The 19,748-nt window shown below is 30.9% G+C and overlaps 1 protein-coding gene across 6 annotated transcripts in view; it reads left to right on the top strand.

Moving 5' to 3' along the window:
• The window catches only part of PIG-V (phosphatidylinositol glycan anchor biosynthesis class V), a 72,065-nt gene that overhangs the window by 45,973 nt on the left and 6,344 nt on the right, over positions 1 to 19,748 (top strand). For 3 of the 6 annotated variants that reach the window (XR_015041345.1, XR_015041347.1, XR_015041346.1), the window contains exons 2-3: positions 39 to 1,166; positions 10,600 to 10,698. Coding sequence is in view for 3 of the 6 variants with exons in the window: in XM_085817395.1 (XP_085673521.1) it covers positions 39 to 1,166 (1,128 nt within the window). In the remaining 3 variants the exon portion in view is untranslated. The remainder of the gene's footprint in view (positions 1 to 38; positions 1,167 to 10,599; positions 10,699 to 19,748) is intronic. The other 3 variants (XM_085817395.1, XM_085817397.1, XM_085817396.1) reach the window with 1 other exon arrangement.

The raw sequence follows: 19,748 nt of genomic DNA, 5'->3' as shown, positions 1-19,748 counted from the left end.
AAATGACTGATTTATGACATTTCATATTTCTTTTTTAGGTGCTTTTCAATGTTGTCATTCCAGATCATAAAGCTGATGCATTTCGTCTTCCTTACAGAGTAGAGCCTGGTGTTGGAAATGTCATTGTATCTAATTTACTTGGCGGTTTTTCTCGTTGGGATGCACAATATTTCATGCATATTACTTTATATGGCTATACTCATGAAAACACATTAGCTTTCTTTCCTTTATTTCCTCTTTTTTTGAAGTGGTTGTCATGCTTAATCTCATTTATATTTCCTTCATTTTTTTCAAGTTTGAACTGTGTTCTTTTGGTTGGAACTTTACTGAATTGTATTCTTTTCTCTATAGCTGCAGTATTTTTGTTTAAATTGACTCACACAGTATTTCATTCAGAACTCTTTGCTTTTACATCTATCTTTTTATTTTGCATTAATCCTGCATCAGTTTTTTTTTCTGCTTTATACTCTGAAAGTTTATTTTCATTTTTTACTTTTAGTGGTCTTTGGGCATTAGAAAAAAACAAAATATTTTGGGCTTTAATTTCTTTAACTTTAAGTGTTGGTGTCAGATCAAATGGTGTATTATCAGTTGGATATCTCATTTATGTTATCCTTAAGGAATATCTCTACCTGAATTTTCTTGATCAACAGACTTTTCGTGCTAGGATAATCTTATTCTTCAAAACAGCAGTAAAGCTTTTATTATATGTTTTTATTTTTATATTACCATTTTTTGCTTATCAATTGTATTGTTACTGGTTATTTTGTGTTTCTGATTTCTCAGAAGTTGAATTGCCTGATATTGTTGTTGAGTTTCTAATAAGAAATGATTTAAAACTTCCTTCTGAACCAAGCAAATGGTGTTTCTGGAATATACCCCTGGCTTATTCTTATGTTCAGTCTCGTTACTGGAATGTTGGCTTTCTTACATATCACACTGTAGTGCAGATTCCCAATTTCTTACTTGCTGCACCAATTCTAATATTAATGATATTTTCAAGTATCAAATACTTTAACAAAAACAGAAGATTTCTATGGCATGCTGGTCTTCTTGTAATGGAAAATGATGATCTTACTGACATCTATAATTGTACAAGATGCTTTCCGTATTTTCTTCATGTTTTCACATTGACCATATTCTGTGTGCTTTTCATCCATGTTCAGGTTAGTGTTATTTAACATTCTTCTTCACACAAATTTAATTTTTCTTTAAAATATAGTTCAGTATGAATGTTGAGATAGTACTCATTATTAAAAAATTCTGAAGTAAAATCTATGCATATACAGGATGATCCAAAAATAACGGAAAAGGTAAAAATTCAATAATTAAAAACATACAGACAATAGCTCAATGCAATTTTCAGAGAAATCCACAAAAATATATTAGATTTTTTTTAATAGCAAAAGAATGTTTTCCGAATGGTTATATTTTTCACCAACAGATCATGCTTCAGTTATATCGGGAGTTCATGTAGTGGAGCAGCACAGTTTGTAATGAATGTACTTATTATTACAGATGCTCACTCATGAGAATGGCTGTCAGACATGGCCTGACACTCTGCGTACAATATCTAAAAGGGTTCAACAGTAATTCCTTTTTTCAGTATGCCTAATAACACTGGCCAACCTCTGTGCACCTGAGACTTCAAGTAAAAATTTTTTTATTCTGACATGAAAAGTTTTCTTTATTAAAAAAAGCCCCATACCATTTGACACATGCTTTGTGTGTTACTGTCTATACATTTTAAATTTCTGAAGTTTTACTTTTGGATTACTCTGTATTTATTGTAATAATAAAAAATTCAAACATTAATTTTGATAAGATAGCTGTAATAATAATAGTTTGCAAAATAGTAATGAGCGGGATCAAATTAGGAAGTTAAAGTGCAGTTTATGTTAATTGGAGTTCTTCGAAATCTAATTCTTTTTCCTTCCCCATTGCTATGCTAACAACAACAACAACAACACACACACCAAAAAAAAAAAAAAAAAAAAAAAAAAAAAAAACACTACAAAAAAATTATGTCTTGGGGCTCCACTAATTGTTTAGGTTAGGCAGAAAAATGTTAACTGCTCTCCACGACTATTCAAAGGCCAAAAGCACAGTTGTGGCCAACATGAATCAATGTATTATCATTGGCCGTAATGTTCCATAACAGCAGGTTTGAATGTGGCATACAATATGCTCAGCTAGTCAGGGAAAAAAAATTACTTTTTCTGGATATTTTTTTTAAGTATTCTCTATTCCTAGACTGTTAAAACAAAAGAAAAAAAAAAGACAATTGCTGGTGCTCTGAAGGTACGGATTTCGGTCTTTGTACTGTATATATATAGAAGTTTAGAAAAATTTAACTTTATTTGAAATTAGCTAATAGCAAAAGTATTTTTCCTTGCTCAAATTGTATTACTGTCTTTTTTGGCAACGCATTCAGCACATCTTTTATATGTTGTCTTTACTTTCTTAGCAGGAGGTGTATCGGCCTCATTGTTGCCCAGTTTTACGTTTAGGCTTTGTAGGAGCATTGCTTGTTGATTTCTTATCTTCTATAAGTTGAAATGGCAGTGTTTTTAGAAATGAGCATCAGGCTGGATGCTCAGTAGGTGGTTTCATTGTTGAAAACAAAATTATGCATGTATTTATTGCAGCAACATTCAACATGGAATAAAAAATAGTCGTAGGCCAACGACTTGTTTTTTTAGCCGTTGAATACGTGCAGCCATTTCATCCACGACATCCACAAATTATGTTTTTATCAGAAATTTTAACATTTCTACAGAATTTCATTTTACTTCATTTTGTTATATTATTCTTTCCTATAAAATAGTCCCTTTCATTTGAATCAGAAAGATCGCCCTCTAAATCATATTCTATTTCAGGCGAAGATTCGTGTTCACTCTAAATTGCTTCATCATCCGCTTCTTCATTATCGGAAAACTCATTACCTCTCTCAAGACTTTCTTCACCCGAAGAAACAGTATCAAGTAGATTTCTTAAATGTCTCATTTCTTCATCATAACTTCGAAAACGCGCCATAATGAGAGTACGATTTCAAGGCGTCTACTAGTACTCAGAATTGTAACAGTAATGCTCATGCTGGTGTGACATACCCTGGAGTGGCGATTACAAGATATCTATTTTTATAAATCTTTCCCCTATTCTTCCTTCCAAGGTTATGACCTTGGGGGCAGCTACAAGAAAAATCATCCATTTTTAAAAAAAGGTTGGAGAGAAACAGTGAAAAAAAACGGAGGGAGTGGGTATGACATACCCAGCGCGATCAAACCTGGGTTAATATCATGACATCTGGCTATAGATTGTGGAAATTGCTAACATTCGGGCATCCTGACTAAACAATTGCCCTCAATTGTCTTTTTTTTTTAAACAAACATTGTTGGCAATACCATAAGAATCCATATTGTGTGTATCCATTTGTGTACAGTATAATCACAATTTAAAGTTCTAGAAAAAATCATAATGAAGTTTTTCCAGTAAAGTTCTTTGTAGGTTTGGGACCAAAAAAAAAAATAAAAGTTCACATTACCTGTCGCTTCACGAGTTAATATCTGAGTTACCTGATTCCTCTTCATCCAACTGATTTAGGTTATTAGCGTGCAAGACTTCAGCTGACTTACATGGACTGTTGTTGTATACAGTCTACCATACTGTTTTTCTTCCAGTTGGGTCACTCTGTATCACTGGGGAGTACTTCTTTCACAATCAAGGGTCCTCTGTATTTTGGTGAGTTTTTGTAAGTTCACTTGCTGCTTTTGATGGTTTGTCGAGCAACCGCTATTTCACCTGGTTCAAAAGTCATAGTTCAGCACCTTTTTCTTGTCGTAGTACTCTTTCATCTTATGCTGTTTCCTTTCAATGACACTGCGCATTTCTTCTTGAACTTCTTTTGGATCAGTCCATACATCTGCACTTTCATCGGTAACTTTTTGTAGGATTCCATCGTTAAATCTTGAAGAATAGCCATGTAGGGTTTTTAAAAGGTGTTTTATCCGTAGTTTTGTTGATAGTATTATTCTAATTTCTTTTATTTGTGAATCCCAATCCTTGTGCCCTGATTCACTCGTAGATGGGGATATTGTGGATAAGATTGTTCAATTAGCTCTTTCTCCCATCCCGTTAGCCATTGGATGTTGGGTAGAGTTTAACGTGTGATTTATTCCGTTTTCACGACAGTACTGCTCGAACTGATGCGATGTATAACAGCTTCCTCTATCACTGATGACTCTATCAGGGAGTCCAAATTCATCAGTAAAATGTTATAGAGCTTTTAAAACATGTAGAAAGGATGTATTTTTTACAGCCTGGTAAATCTTGTGAAATTATCGATTATTATCAAAGGGTTCATACAGTCCTTAAAAGTCCTTAGGTGTTTTTTTTTTTTTTTTAATCAATTGTTGGTCCTTACAAGTCCTTAATTTCAGCCAAAATCAGCAGAAGGTCCTTAACTTTAATCATCTGAAATTTCTGTCTTGTTTTTACCACTGCTGTTTTGAGTGTGAATTATCATTATGGAGGAATATTTTTGACAATTCACAGACAAATAAGATTATCTCTTGAATGGGTTCATGGGTTATTATTTGTTCCTATTTCTAATGTAAAGGGTGGGATATTGGAGTTTCTGAGTAAGGATTCAAACATAAGCATTTCAAAATTATTTTATTTTTTTAAATGAAGAGCATTTAAACAACTTTCTGCTTTTGGGGATGTAAATTCTTTTATTAAACAGCTCTAAATTTGGCGATTTTAAGAGATTAATTTCTGTAGAAAATTTTTAATTCTGAGTTTTTTTTTTTTTTTTTTTTTTTTTTTTTTTTTTTTTTTTTTTGCGACATTGTAACATTGATAAATGTAACTAAAATAATGGTAATACATTTAAATTACATTTAAGGAATTATATTAAAATAAAACATTTTTATTTTCTTTTGCTGTCATATTATAAAGTGTCATTACTTTCTATTTTGGCGACTTATTTTATAGTATTTTGAATCTGAAAAATACACAAGGTAATAAATGCTATAAAACACAGTTTACAAAACAGTTCATAGCAAAAGCAAGATAGCTATATAATTAATTGAAAATTTCTTGTTTTTAATTTTTTTATGGTAAGAATTTTTCCCATGTAATTGTTTCAGAATATGTATGAAATTAATTTTACACTTTTCCCACTGACATTTTTTTTTTTTTTTCAAAATATTTCTAGACCTTTTTCTCTTGCAGAATTGGTAGGGCTAATTTTTCTTTAGGATTTTACACATTGCAACTTTGAAAGTTTAGAAGGATTTACAGCCCAAGTGGCACGACAATGTCGTAACGATGTTGCAAACTCGGCGAGGATGTCATTGCAATATGTCGTCTTTAAGACGCCAGATGTCGGTGAAACTTCACTGTTTTGCAACCGTAACCGTCAACCAAGACGTCTTTATTATGTCTTTGTAAATGAGTTTTTTTTTTTTTTTTTTTTTTTTTTTTTTTTTTTTTTGTCGCATAGACATTGTTATTGCGTCTTTCACAGGTGATATTTTGATTGTGAAAGCATCATATCGTGAAGTCTTAATGACGCCTAAATGTTCACAAAATTCAACTTTTTTGCAACAGTCAATGAAAATGTCGTTAGTATGTCAATGTACGTAAATCAATATGTAACTTGTGTTACATACATCAATATGTAACACAAGTTACATATTGATTTATGCAGAAAAACAAGTTTAATATATTTTTCTTTTTTAAAATTTTGTATTTCTTGTATTTTTTTAAAGTTTAAATATTTTATCATTTCCTGAAAACCAGAAAAAATACAATTTTTTCTCTTCAGACTAAATATGCATAATTAATAATAGCCTTAATTATTTTCAGTACCTTAAACTATATTTTTTAAATAACTTAAATTCCAAGTTACGATTATTTAAGATTTCATCATTTTTTTTCCCTTAATCATTTAGTATGTAAGTGAAAGTAATTATGAAAGTGGTTATTATAAATATATAACATTAATAGTAGGTTTTAAGTAAATAAAAGTAAAGATGTATATGTGAGTTAAAAAAAGAGCATTTCTGATTATAACAGCATTATCACATTTATTTCTGTTAAATCTCAGTGACACTGAAAATTGCCCCCGTCATGATAAATTAGGAAGCGGTTCTTAAGGTAGCATAATCAGTATTTTACCTGAACTCAAGTATAAATTTATTCGAGTTTCATAGTAAAAAATATAACCATTAACATCTATATCTCCAAGAAATACAAATGAAACACTGTATAAAGTAGTTAATAAATGTGATCAAAAGTATTTCATACAAAAATATATCTAAAACTAATAAGTTAAAAAAAATTTCCCATATTCATATCTAAAAAGAAATAATAACCTAACAAAAAACATACATGACAGCACTATTTAAGAAAAAACATGAACTAGCAGTGTTTGAAAGTGCAAATAAGCAGAAAAAAGGTAACAGAACTAAAATTTACAATAATTTAAAAGTTATCCGTGTTTTTTAAATAGTAAGCAATTAAAAGTGCAATAATTGTGGATTGCAGTACAGTACAAAGTCTTTAATCCGGACATCTATAATCCAGACCTCAAAGCTACAAACTTACTGTGCATGCGTAGCATTTACACATGCGCGTTTAATGTATAACAGACGGTATAAGCTAAGCTAAAATTAACTAATTATCTATTTTAGTTAATGTTGCAGATTGCATTGTTCCTTAATCTTCTAATTGGATCCGGCTTATTATTTTTTGCAGACTGTTAGAACAATTTTATAAAAAGTAAGCTTGAACTTTCGATTATGTCAAAAAGAGTTTCCAATTCTGGAGCTGCCAAAGTATCTGCAAAGCGAAAGCATGTTTCGATGTCCATCAAATAAAAAGTGGAATTGCTGCAAAAAATGGATAAAGACATGAAGAAGGTTACAGAGAGGTTAGTGAAAACGAAAAAAATTTCGATTGACAAGTTAGTCGGTATTCTCGGCACAGCAATTACAGGACTTGAACAGCGGAACTTTGTAAATGAACAAGAAATTATGTCTGTTTGTAGAATTAAAGAGAAAGTATTATCACATAAAACGAAGCAACTTAAACAACTTACATTGAAAGAAATGTTTAATAAAGTAAACAAATAAATATTAAGCTTCCCCCCCTTTTTGTTGTAAATTTTGATACCCTTTAAATCATAATTGCTCTTTATTTCATAAATTACGTTTTCATATTTTTAATTTTATAATTTCTGCATGCCATCTTACCAGATTTAAATTGATGATCTATAATCCGGAAAAAACCCTAATCTGGAATTGCCGAAGTCCTTACGAGTCCGGATTAAAGACTTTGTACTGTATTTACTTATAATTCTGATGTTTTTTAACACCATTTCTTTAGATCATATATTAATGTATTTACTTATTTTTAGCTTCTACATTTTAGAATAGTGTTAGATTATAATGATTATTTCATTGATTATTTAAATATGCATTTATATAATCAATAACTTTCCTTTTGTTACTGTACAGAAATAATTTAAATAATATAGTATATGATAATAAGCTAAGTATGTTAAAGTAAGCTCTTCATTAAATAGCACATGATGAAACTTTTTGTTTCTATTTATTATAAATTTCTTTGTTATCACAAGCACGTAAAAAGTAAGCAAAAAAATAGAATAAACTTAAATTTAAAAAATAAAACGTAATTTCCGATATTCATTTATTGAGACAATCTAATAAACGTACATAACAGCCATATTTAAAAAAACACAAATTACACAGTGTTTGGAAGAGTAGATGCCAAACAAAAAATAATAAAACTGCAATTTGCAATCAATAAAAAATATTTAGTGTTTTTTATTGTTACACAATTAAGTATCACATAATTTTAAATTACAATATTTCATAGTAATGCTAATGTTTCCTTAACACTGTTTTTAGATCATACATTTCATACACTTTAAAATCATTAACTTTTTCTGCATACTATACAAAAGACAACATAATATAGAATGTGCATTTTTATTAATTTTAATGTATTCCTTGTATTTTTCTAATATGTTATTACATATATCTAATTTATCTTCAGCAGTCATATTAAGTACCAGTCCAATAATTTCTTTCTATTTTGAAACTCATGAACATACCATAACAGCTTGAATTGCTGTTGCTTCTGCATTGATTGCATTTTCAGCAAAACCAGAAAATGCTTGAACGTAGTATGTTGTTTTTGGTTTTATATGAATTAATTCTGAACACCAACACAATAATCGATTAATATGAATGACATACGATATAGCACTTACGACGTTATAACCGAATTGCTAATCCGTGTATCCAAATATTGCACCGATGGGGCCACTGAAGTTTGGAGAAAACCACCATATAATTTTAATCACTGGTAACACATAAAACACTATTTCACCATATGGACGATTTTAGCAAGCTGCATCCGATATTTTCTTTAAACGATGCATTTGAAATTTTGGTGTGGTCTTGTAGAGCAGATATTCACAAACAAAATAAGCAGAAATTCAGCATTACCAGGAAGATTTCTTCTCAATTTCTAAATAAACTCCCATCACTATATTCTTGTGCATTGTTCTCTTTCTGTATTGAATCTCTCCAGTATTTAATTCTGAGGGTAAATTGCAAAACCATGAAGAAAACATTCCTGAAAATAAAATGAAGCCTGAAATTATTGTCCGGTTAACTGACTTGAATTTGGCAGCTAGCCAAAGTGCACGAGCCTCGACCTCAGATGTTAGTTTATATAATCATCCAGTAAATTATATGCATGGAATGTCAATCGGTTGAACAGCGTTTCAGTGTAACTTTTCAGCGAATTATACTATTGCATTAAACCTTTCGACGGTTCTTCTGATAATTAATTAGAATCTTTTTTAAATGGCTTAAAAGAATTATTTCAACTGAATAGAATTACGAACAATGTTCACAAGGTTATATTTACAAAAAATATTTATCGGGCTCACTAAAACATTTGTAATGTCAATATCGCCAAATCATGAGTGTACCATATACTAATATTAAACCAAGCATTTTTAAATGCATGGAGATGGAAAAAAAAGTAACAGTTCAACAGAACTTTTATAGGTAATGAATTTCGTATTTTTGTTCACAGTTTCTCCAATTTTAATGTCAACATTTATTAGTAATTTATCAAAACTATTAATTTTGTCGTTTTCCATTAAAAGTGTTACTATTTCTTTCTCTTTTTCCATTAATTTTCTGTTGGATATTTTGGGATGGATTGGCAACGTATCATGAATACATCTTCACGCACAATCATATCTTCGTGCAAATTGCACTTTTTGCTCTGTATGCGGTAAAATGTTTCATATTGTGTCACCATATTTATTCAAATAAATTCGTCCTTACTTCAAAAATAATAAATAAAGTCATATTTCAGTAGTGAAATATTTGCTAACATGTTATTTGCATTGATTTTGTAAATAGGATTTTTTAAAATATATAAAATGTATAACTTAATAACTTACATCATAGATTAGTTTCATTTTTAAATATTTTGCTATAATGTTTATAAATAAGTATTTTAAGTATTAATTATTTGGAAAAAATTTTAAACAATAATTTAGTACGAATTTTTAGTACTAATTAAATTTAATAAATCAAAAGTATTTATATTAAATTTATATTTCATTAGGTGAATCTACCTTAAATTAATATATTTAGATGAAATAAAGTAATGAAACATTGCTAAATTAATCTTATGCAGAGTTCAGATTCTTGAAAGGGCAGATTTAGTTTCTTTTCAGTCTAAAAGTAACACTGATGAACTATGAAAAAGATGCTAAAACAACCACGTTTAAAAGCGGTCATGTCATGACCTTTCAGCAGCATCGACAAATTGCCAAGATGCAACAGCAAATATTTTGCATCTTCGCAACATTGTAAAGACATCATAAAAGTTACCACGACCACTTTGCAACCTCTCGGACCAGTTTGCAATGTCGTGTGCTACTTGGGAGACCCACAATTCTAGAAGGCTCCAGAAAAAATTGACAAAATGAAAATGTCTTCATTGTATTAACACATAACAGATGTATTTTACAGAAAGTTTCTGATGAATTTCTTTTAGGGAAATTTTGGAAGGACAATGAAAACACAATGCTTGAATGTTGTACTTCTGATCCTAGAAGTTTTTTCTTAACATGTTTATCTTCCTTTCATTTTCTCAACTTTTCACTAGACACAAGTATGTAAAATATCAAAAATGTTTCTTATCTTTTCCCATGGACACGCATTTATAAAAAAGAATTTTTCTAGTAATAAAGAAATTGAAAACTGATAATTTAAAAGATTCACCTTATATGTCTCAATGGATCATACACAGTGCTGACACAAGGCATTTTCCTACCTGATGCAATCTCCGTGGATCCTAAATTCTGCTCCCACTGTCTGTTCTAAATTCTAAAAGTTTTGCCATTTCTAAATTTTCTTGCTCGGTGTGTCGCTAAATTCTAAAAATTCTGCCTCATCGGCCCTGAAACCAGCCCTTACTATACATCATTTCAGATTTATCAGCTTTTTCTTTACATTCTAAATGCATTTGGTTTTTTAGAATAACAGAAATCTTTAATTAATTCCAAAAATTCTAAAGAGGAAACGAATTGAAGAAAGAAACTGAATGCTTAAAGAGGAAGAAATTTATTCTTCGATGGTATGTACAGTTATTATTATGCAAATTAACCAGTTGTTTATAATTTTAGCCTTTACTATAAGTTCCCCTTTCCGTTTCCTTACCATAATGCAAATTTTAGTTGCATTTAATAATAATGCATATGATAGTTACATTTAATGATAGAAAATAATGATAGTTTTTAAACTGAGGTTTTGGGACTGAAAGACAGAGTGCTTTGCCCTCCAATTGTGTTACATTAGATTCTGCCAGCTCTGATAATTTGTAATTATTCATTATCGCGTAATCGCCACTAACATTTGAATTTGTTACGACAATAGAGTTACTGAGTCAGTCTGCATTTTTAGTTTTAATTTGATTGTTCTGGTTTAATTGCATCACCACAAGCTGTAGTTGATTTTGTCAGCATCTATTTTCAGACATAGTAATAATTTGCTTCATGTCTATAAGAGGTTTTGGACTATTTAATTTTTACCAGATCAAGTAAAACCTCGTTATGTACACTGCAAATTAGGAGATAAAGCACACAGAAACTAGTGGAAACATTGGTTTGTGTATTGAAGCAGAATTTTAATTGTTAGGAAAGATGTTTAAAGAGAAGAAAATCTATATAAATTAAGCCAAAATGTCTGAGAAGGCTTCAAATTAAAAAAGATGCATAAATATTTTGTTATTTGTTGTTGTTACAAAACATAAATGTTTTGATGCTTTTAATGTGAATTTACCCTAATACCATTTAAGAATCAATGTTATGACATTGATTTAAAACTGACAATTTAAAATTACAAGTATTTTAAACTGTGAAATGTTATTAGATTGTGAATTTAATAGTGCTTTTTCAACAAATAAATCAAATTTAATAGTTGTCATGAAAATCTATAATGATTAACAGTGTTTAACTACCTAATTTAATTATTTGTAACTAACCTTTAAAAGTTATCTCTGCATATTAAAGTAAGTTGTTGCCTTTCATTAATCCTTACTGTGGTCACAAGATACAACACAAAAATGTAAAATTTTATGTAAAACTTATTCTTTGTATCTAGTGAGACTTAAAATAATACAAAACAACTTATCACCTCTAGTGCATTAGTGGCTTATTGGAACCTTAAAATATATTAACTAGGTTACAATGCCAGGAACTCTACATGAAGCTATAGCACTAGCTGCATCAGACAGATGGAGCACAACTAACTTTCAAAACTTGGCAAACTCAAAACTACACCAGGCTTTCAGGTTTGCTCTGATCAATAAATCTCTCTCTAGACAAGCAGCAGCACTGGCAACAGCCAATCTTCTGTTACGAATCATGCTGATTATGATTTTATTTCTCATTTTAGCCGATGCTATTTGACATAAATGTACCTGCTATTTACTAAACGTCTAGATTAAGTACATGGCAAAATGAAGCTTAAAACAAAAAATCATCATAAAGCTAACTGTTACTTATTTCAAACCATCTTCAAACTATGTCCAACTATTATACGTCTAAAATATTTAATGCTACCTGATAAATTTAATAAAGTGGATTTTATTCTCAAACTTGTTTTATAGTTATGTTTATTAAATTATGTTTAATAAGAATGCATCCTATGTACGGATGTATTTTATTCTTAGAGGTTTGTTACAAAAACGGAGTTCAGACATAAGTTGATTGAATTTTAATTGAATTTATTCAGCTCCCATTTGGTGATAGGTCCTTAATTTTTTTAATTAATTACTTAAAAGTACTTAATTTCCATGTGCAGAAATGTGTACGAACCCTGTAATCAGTAAGTCTTGATTTCCTCTTGAACTTTTCACAAATGGGTCTAGATGATCCATGTATATAATCAAGAAAAGTCTTCCTGGTCTAATTGGGTGTAAATACCCCTGCTGTTTACCTTCTGGAATTTTATTCACCAAACATTCAAATCACATAGAGATATGCTTCCGCAAGTAACATTTCATGTATGGAAACAGTATAATTCTTTGATTTTATTGACAGTTTTGTCCACTGAAAAATGTCCCATTAAATCATGAAATTTTACTCCCATGCTTTTCCTCATACTTTTAGGAATTACAAGCCATTTTTCTTTCTCTTTACTGCAAACCCTCTGGTATACTCTATTCTTTAAAGATGTAATTTGTAATTTTCTGTTTTTCTTCTTTTGTTCTCTTGTGCTGCTCTTTCTTAAAAATATTTATCAGTTTTCTTAAATCTTTATCAGCGTGCTGGATAATAAAAATTTGTTCTTTGCTTAGAGTGAGGTATACTTCAAATTTCTGCTCTATGAGATTTGACATGGTACCTTTGGGTTCTGGAACAGAAGCTCTACTCATTGCATTGATATGCATCATTTTTATTCTCGGTCTATGGCAAAATTCAAAATTGTACTCTTGTATGAAAATGCTCCATTTAGCGATTTGGGGGTTATTAGATTTTTTTGCATTCATATAAATGACTGCTTGACAGTCTGTGACATCCGTGAAATATACTTTATATTTTTCTATATACGTTTAATACTTATTATAGATAACCTATAATAGCTTTCGAAGATACGTTTAAAAGATTTCACGCATACATATTTAATGGTTTTATTGATACGTTTGATAACTTTAGAATGGAGTAAAAAACAAAACATTTACCTTTTTCGTTTTTGCATCTGACCTTCAATGGCATTCAGTCACAATAGATTATATCGACATCGACAATCCCTTTTCTGAAATTGTTGGCCTCAGAATTTTTCTGTTACATCCAATATGTGTATCTTTTTGTTTTTGCATTATTTATTAGGACAGAAATTCAAAACCAACATCATAAAAATACTTTATTCTACTTATCTTGAAAAAGTGCATGAGTAATTAATATCGTCTTTTGCCAAGGTTACATTCTTTATTTCTCGTTTTATTACAAATGCTTTGAATATCTTTCAATATCATGACGCCATCTGGTGATAGATTGTGGAAATTGCTAACACATGCAGCAAATCATCAGTTTAAGATGCAAAAGCATTCCTCATCCTTCATATTCTCCTGGCTTTTCCCAAACAGATTACCATTTTTGCTGCTACTTAAGCCATTTTTTTTTTGGGGGGGGAAGGGATCCAAGAAATGCTTTTCCATCAGTGCATCCATTTATTAGGAAAGGGATTGCATCACTTACAGAGACGTTGATTTGACCTTGTCACATATTGGTAACAATGCATTGGTGTTGCTAATGATTACTTTGATTTGAAGGATTCTGTTATTTTTATTAATAGTTATTTTAATTTGTTAGCCTCTTCTGTGTTTTCTTATTTTCCTCCCCAGCATGTAAATCAGTTAAAGTGAATGAGTGTGTATTTAAACTGAAATAGTGTAAAGTTTAGTTAGAGCATGGTTTTATGCTGTTAATTCTTTCAGCTGTTGAACTTTGAATCTCAGCTTCGCATTCTTGCCACTGAAATTATTGTCTCACTGGTGTAAATTTCTGAGTCAACCTGCTAGGTTAAAACAAATCGTGTATTCTTGCATTACTAATTACCTTTGAACTTAGTTATTACGGTATCTGTTAAGTTCTTCACCAAAAGTGGTCAGTGATTTCATAAGCACATAAGTCTGTGCCATCTGTAAACTATTGTGTTTAATACAAGGGTCTTTTACACCCTTTTCTTGTCGTGTTCATCTTACAGAGACGAAGAACTGCAAGAACTCACAACTTAGACTTTTGAGTAGATCTATTTGCACTGTATATTAGCAAAGAAGGTCCTACAGATCAAACTGGTTTTTTTTTTTTTTTTTTTTTTTTTTTTTTTTTTTTTTTCAGTTCTCCTTATAAGTGGGCATTTTATTTACAACCACCTAATATTTCCTTTTCTCTTATTAAAACATTTCACACTTTTCAGGTCTCATGATTTCAACATGTTAATCCTGTATCTTATATTAAATGAATGTGTTTTGTATTAAAATAGTGTTATTTAAATTTATTGAGAATTTCTAGAAATCTTTTAATAAATAATATAAGATTGATAAATTACTAATGATGAAATTCTTAAAATATTTTATGTTAGAATAAAATCTAAAAATAAATTTCCTAAATGAAAAAAAAGTGAGCTGTCAAGGAAGGCTATTTGAAGCATAAATAAATGATAATGTAATATGAATTTCAAACTGGAAATAAGACTTAATCTGGTGAAAAAAATGTGGCAAATAACTATGGAATTCTGAATTTGATTAATTTATAAATTTTGTATATTTCAGTGGTTTATCGAAAATTCTGTGCTGAAAGGATAATAATGTCTTTACTCTGAAAAATAATTTCTATTAAGCATAAAAACTGCTTTTTATATTTTAATATTATATAGATGTGGGTTACAGCCGAGAACATGGTGGAGAAAACAGTGCAAGGCGAAAACATCGTGGTGCAAAATATCGTGGGAGAGAAGAAAGCAAAGAGAAAACATGGCAGTTCTAAAATATCATGGTACAAACTATCATCGTTGAAAATAAAGTGATTAAAAAACTTTGCTGTTTAAAAACATCGTCGTTGAAAATAAAGTAACTACAAATCATCACATGATGATAACATTGCACACATGCACTTTTCAGGTTTAAAAATTGTAAGTGGATTTTCGTATAATGACTTTAAAGTGCAAGAAGGAAAGAGGGTAAAAATGTTCACGACATTTTAAGAATAAACAGAAACAAAAGAAGATATAATTCTCACTAAAACAGTAACAGATTAATAAATGCGAAAGAAAATAATCTGATAATTAACTAAGCAATTTGTATAAAGGTAGCCTCATGCAGTTATTTATCTTTTTTTTTTTTTTTTCCTAAACATTCTTAGACTGTATTTTTCATGAAAAACTATCAGTAAAACTTTATAAAAAAAGTTAAATTATTAATAACCTTTGTTAATTAACTATGTAAATTCAAAATTCTATTAAGTCCTATAAATTTGCATTAATTTTCTACTTATTTTAAATTTTTAAGTTTCCTTCTTATTTTTTGAACAAAAATTTATTAGTTCATTGAAATCCCTCTTCCCTTCTTGCATTCTTAGATCATTATTCAAAAATGTACTCACAATTTTTAAAACCTGAAAAGTGCATATGTGCGATGTTATTGTCATGCGATGATTTGTAGGTACTTTATTTTTTTACCATGATATTTTCGACAACGATGTTTTTAAACTGCTTTATTTTTTACCACGATATTTTGTACCATCATGTTTTAGAATTGTGATGTTTTCTGTGTACTTTCTTTTTTCTCATGATATTTTGTATTGCGACATTTCCGCATAGCATTGTTTTCATATGCGATGTTTTCGGCGGGCAACTAGATGTGTGTCTTGTTTTTCAACTACATCTAAGGAAGATAAGTTTTGCAAAATGGCCCTGAGAAAATAAAAAATTTCACTTGACTGGCTTTTAAAATACTACGATGTTTTGTTACGAAATTAACATGAAAACGTAGTTAGAACAGACTCGCATCTTTATTAAGACTTTAAATCTCAACTACCAGATAGGATATTCTAAGTAAACAATATAATTTTTTCTTGCCATTCCAAAAAGGTAAATATAAAAAGATATAACTGAATTCATTTCCAACATTCTTCCCACCTTACAAAATGGGGATTTTGCAACATCAATATAACTTAAAGTTCTAAACTAAAATTTAAAAGAATTTTAAAAATCAATAAAGTTCAGTTTTTGTGGAGGATGTACTACTCTGCCAAGACGAGTTTTTCTAAAACATCTTGCTTACTTATTTCCTGTTCTTTAGGTGTATATTCAACGTTTTGATTGTTTTGCTTTATTTTATAAATTTGCTTGTCTTAAGTACAACTCCAGAGGATGTTTTTAGCTTCACAAGATGCATGATATTATCTTTTCCTGGGTACAGTTCAAGTACTTGACCCAACATCCAGTCTATTTGTTTCTTGTTATTATTTCCGACGAGAACAATGTTATTCACTTCAATTATTCCTCTTTTATTCTTTGCAATGTTTCAGAAAAAAATCTAGATATTCCTTCTTAAAACGATTTCTAAATCCTTCTCTAACTCTTGTAAATATTTCCATCTTTCTATTATGCTCATAGAATTAATTTCATCCAAATCATACACATTACTGCCAATTAAGTTTTGTAGGAACATAGAAGGTTTTAACGGTGACAAATTATAACTTTCCTCCGACAGGTACTGTATTTGATGGCATATAAGACGCACTTTTTTTCCTAAATTTGGTCTCAAAAAAGTTACCTGCATCTTATACAGGAAGGACACAGGTTAACTTTCAATACTGAATGCTATTTTTAGCTCGGATAAAAGTTTAGACACACATAACTTTTTCTACATCTGCCATAATTATTTTGCGCATGCGTGAAATATCTCGCCTAAAAGCGCCAAAGCTTGAAGCTGATGTCGGAGTTCGAACAGGTTCGACGGTCACATTACGTCTATGGAGCCTTTCCTTCTTTACATAGACTTTCTTTGACTCGGCCGACACACGTGTCGGTATCGGTGCTACTCTGTATAAACGTGTCGGTATCGGTGCTTAAAACTATTTGTTTAAAAGAAATACCCTGGAAAATATGACTACAGGAAACAAGAGATTAAGCTATACAATTCAATATAAACTAGGAGTGTTAAACTACGCCAAAGTGCATGGAAACAGAGCAGCAGCAAGGCATTTCGGTCCACCACCTACCGAAAAAATGATACGTACTTGGCGACTGTAGGAAGATCAACTGAAGACTGCTAAAAAACAAAAACATAACCTTCGATGCCCAGCTCCATCTTGGCCTGAACTTGAAAATGCCGTAAAAATGTGGGTGATAGATAAGAGGAAATCTGAGATAAGTGTTTCAACCAAAATGATAATCAGTGAGGCCAAAGGATTTGCAGAAAAACATGGGAATCAGAACTTTTCAGGGTCTGAGGGCGGGTGCTACAGGTTCATGAAAAGGCAAGGCTTATCAATGCACGCAAAAACAACTATTGCACAGAAAATGCCAGCAGATTATGAAGAAAAATACTAGCATTTCATAGGTTTGTTATAAATGCACGCAAGAAAACTTCTTTTGAGCTTGGTCAGATAGGAAATATGGATGAAATTCCACTCACATTTGATGTACCATCCAACAAGACTGTGAGTATTAAAGAGTCTAAATCAATAACCATAAAAACCACAGGTCATGAAGAAACCCGATATATGGTAGTTCTAATATGTTGTGCTGATGGCACAAAACTACCGAAGTTTTTCATATTCAAAAGAAAATCTCATCCGAAAGAAAAACTTCCAATGGGTGTAATTGTTCATGTTCCTCCAAAAGGATGGATGAAGCTGGAATAAAACTGTGTTTACAGAACGTATGGGCGAGGCGACCTGGTGGACTCTTAAGAAAACCAGGGGCGTAGCTAGAGGGGGGCAAGGGAGGACATCTGTCCCCGGGCGCAGAATCCAAGGGGCGCCAAATTGATGTTACGACATTTTGGAATTAAATGTTTTCCATCCTTGGCCAGCAGTAGGGGGCACGAAATCTTCACTTGCCCCTGGGCGCTGAAAACCCTTGCTACGACTCTGAAGAAAACCCTCTCTTTTGGTTTTGGATCAGTTTAGTGCCCATAGAACTGAAAACATAAAGAATAAAGCGACAGAATAAAAAACCCAGATAGCTATCATTCCTGGTGGACTGACTAGCCAATTGCAGCCTTTAGATGTATCAGTGAATAAGCCATTTAAGTAAAAAGTGCGAGAATGATGGAACAAATGGATAGGAGAGCCACATCATGCCCTCACACCCTCAGGTAGAATGAAGCGGCCCTCTATTTCACAAGTGTGCGAGTGGGTAAAAAGATCTTGGGAGGACGTAAAGGCTGAAGTAATTGTTAAGTCCTTTAAGAAGTGCGGAATCAGTAATACTCTTGACGGAACAGAAGACGATGCATTATTCGAAGAAGGTGATACTAGCGATAACGGAAACGGTAGTGATGTTGATGATAGTGAAAAGGATTTTTATGGTTTTAAAAGTGATTAAAGTCTAATTTCATGATAGGCAACGTTTTCCTTGAATCTGTGTTTTTTGTTGTTTCTGCTTTATTTTGTATTATGTTTGATTGCTTGCGGTTCATTTATTCATTATTGAAATTTACATATCATGTTCAAAATAGCTTGCCGTTTGTTAATTTTCCTTAATAAAAATATGTTTAGTAAGTGCATTCAATGATTGTTTATTTTTCTTTTACGAAATGTGAGAACTAAAAGAAACCACATTTTAAGTTATTGTGGTACCGCGTTGTCGCACGGACTATTGAAACTTTTTTTCCCTTGTGTGTGGCCTTCTAAATAAAAGTGCGTCTTATATGCCGTCAAATACGGTAAGTCAAAGATCTGTTGTTCATTAGGCTTTCGTATTCGCAGAGGAGGATTAGAAATTCTTTATATCCTAAAGAAGCTTTTCTCAAATTTTTCTGGGGGAGATAATTTAAAATTCTTATTAACCTTTCCCAAAATCATCCCCACCATGACGCTACGAGAGGATTGAATTTCCATTTTATTTTCATTAAAGTATACTTCCTTTTCATATCAGCCCAATCCAATTGATTTATAGCTTTATTTAAACTGACATAATTCGAACCATTGTCCAAGTATATGACTTCAACTCGACCTCTTCATGAAATAAAACGTCTAAATACATCTGTAAAGACATTTGTGCCCAAAGAAGTGGTAAATTCAAGATGAACTCTCTTTTATGGGAAATAATGTAGGAGACAAGCAAATTTATAAAATAAAACAAAACGATCAAAAGGTTTAATATACACCTATCAAAGAACAAGAAATAAGTAATCCAAGATGTTTTAGAAAAACTTATCTTGGCAGAGAGCCCTCCACAAAAACTGGATTTATGAATTTTATTGAAAATTTGGAACTATATGAACTTTATTGATTTTTGAAATCCTTTTAAATTTTAGTTTAGAATGTTTAAGTTGTATTAATGTTGCAAAATCCCCATTTTGCAAGATGGGGAGAATGTTGGAAATGAATACATTTATATCATTTTATAATTTACCTTTTTGGAATAGCAAAAAAATTATATTGTTTAATT

Source organism: Stegodyphus dumicola, chromosome 5 (assembly GCF_044657685.1).
Source record: "Stegodyphus dumicola isolate Sdum_Otavi_A_Nest chromosome 5, ASM4465768v1".
Classification (NCBI taxonomy): domain Eukaryota; kingdom Metazoa; phylum Arthropoda; class Arachnida; order Araneae; family Eresidae; genus Stegodyphus; species Stegodyphus dumicola.
Note: the sequence above shows the minus strand (reverse complement) of the source record. Positions and strands in the feature narration are given on the sequence as shown.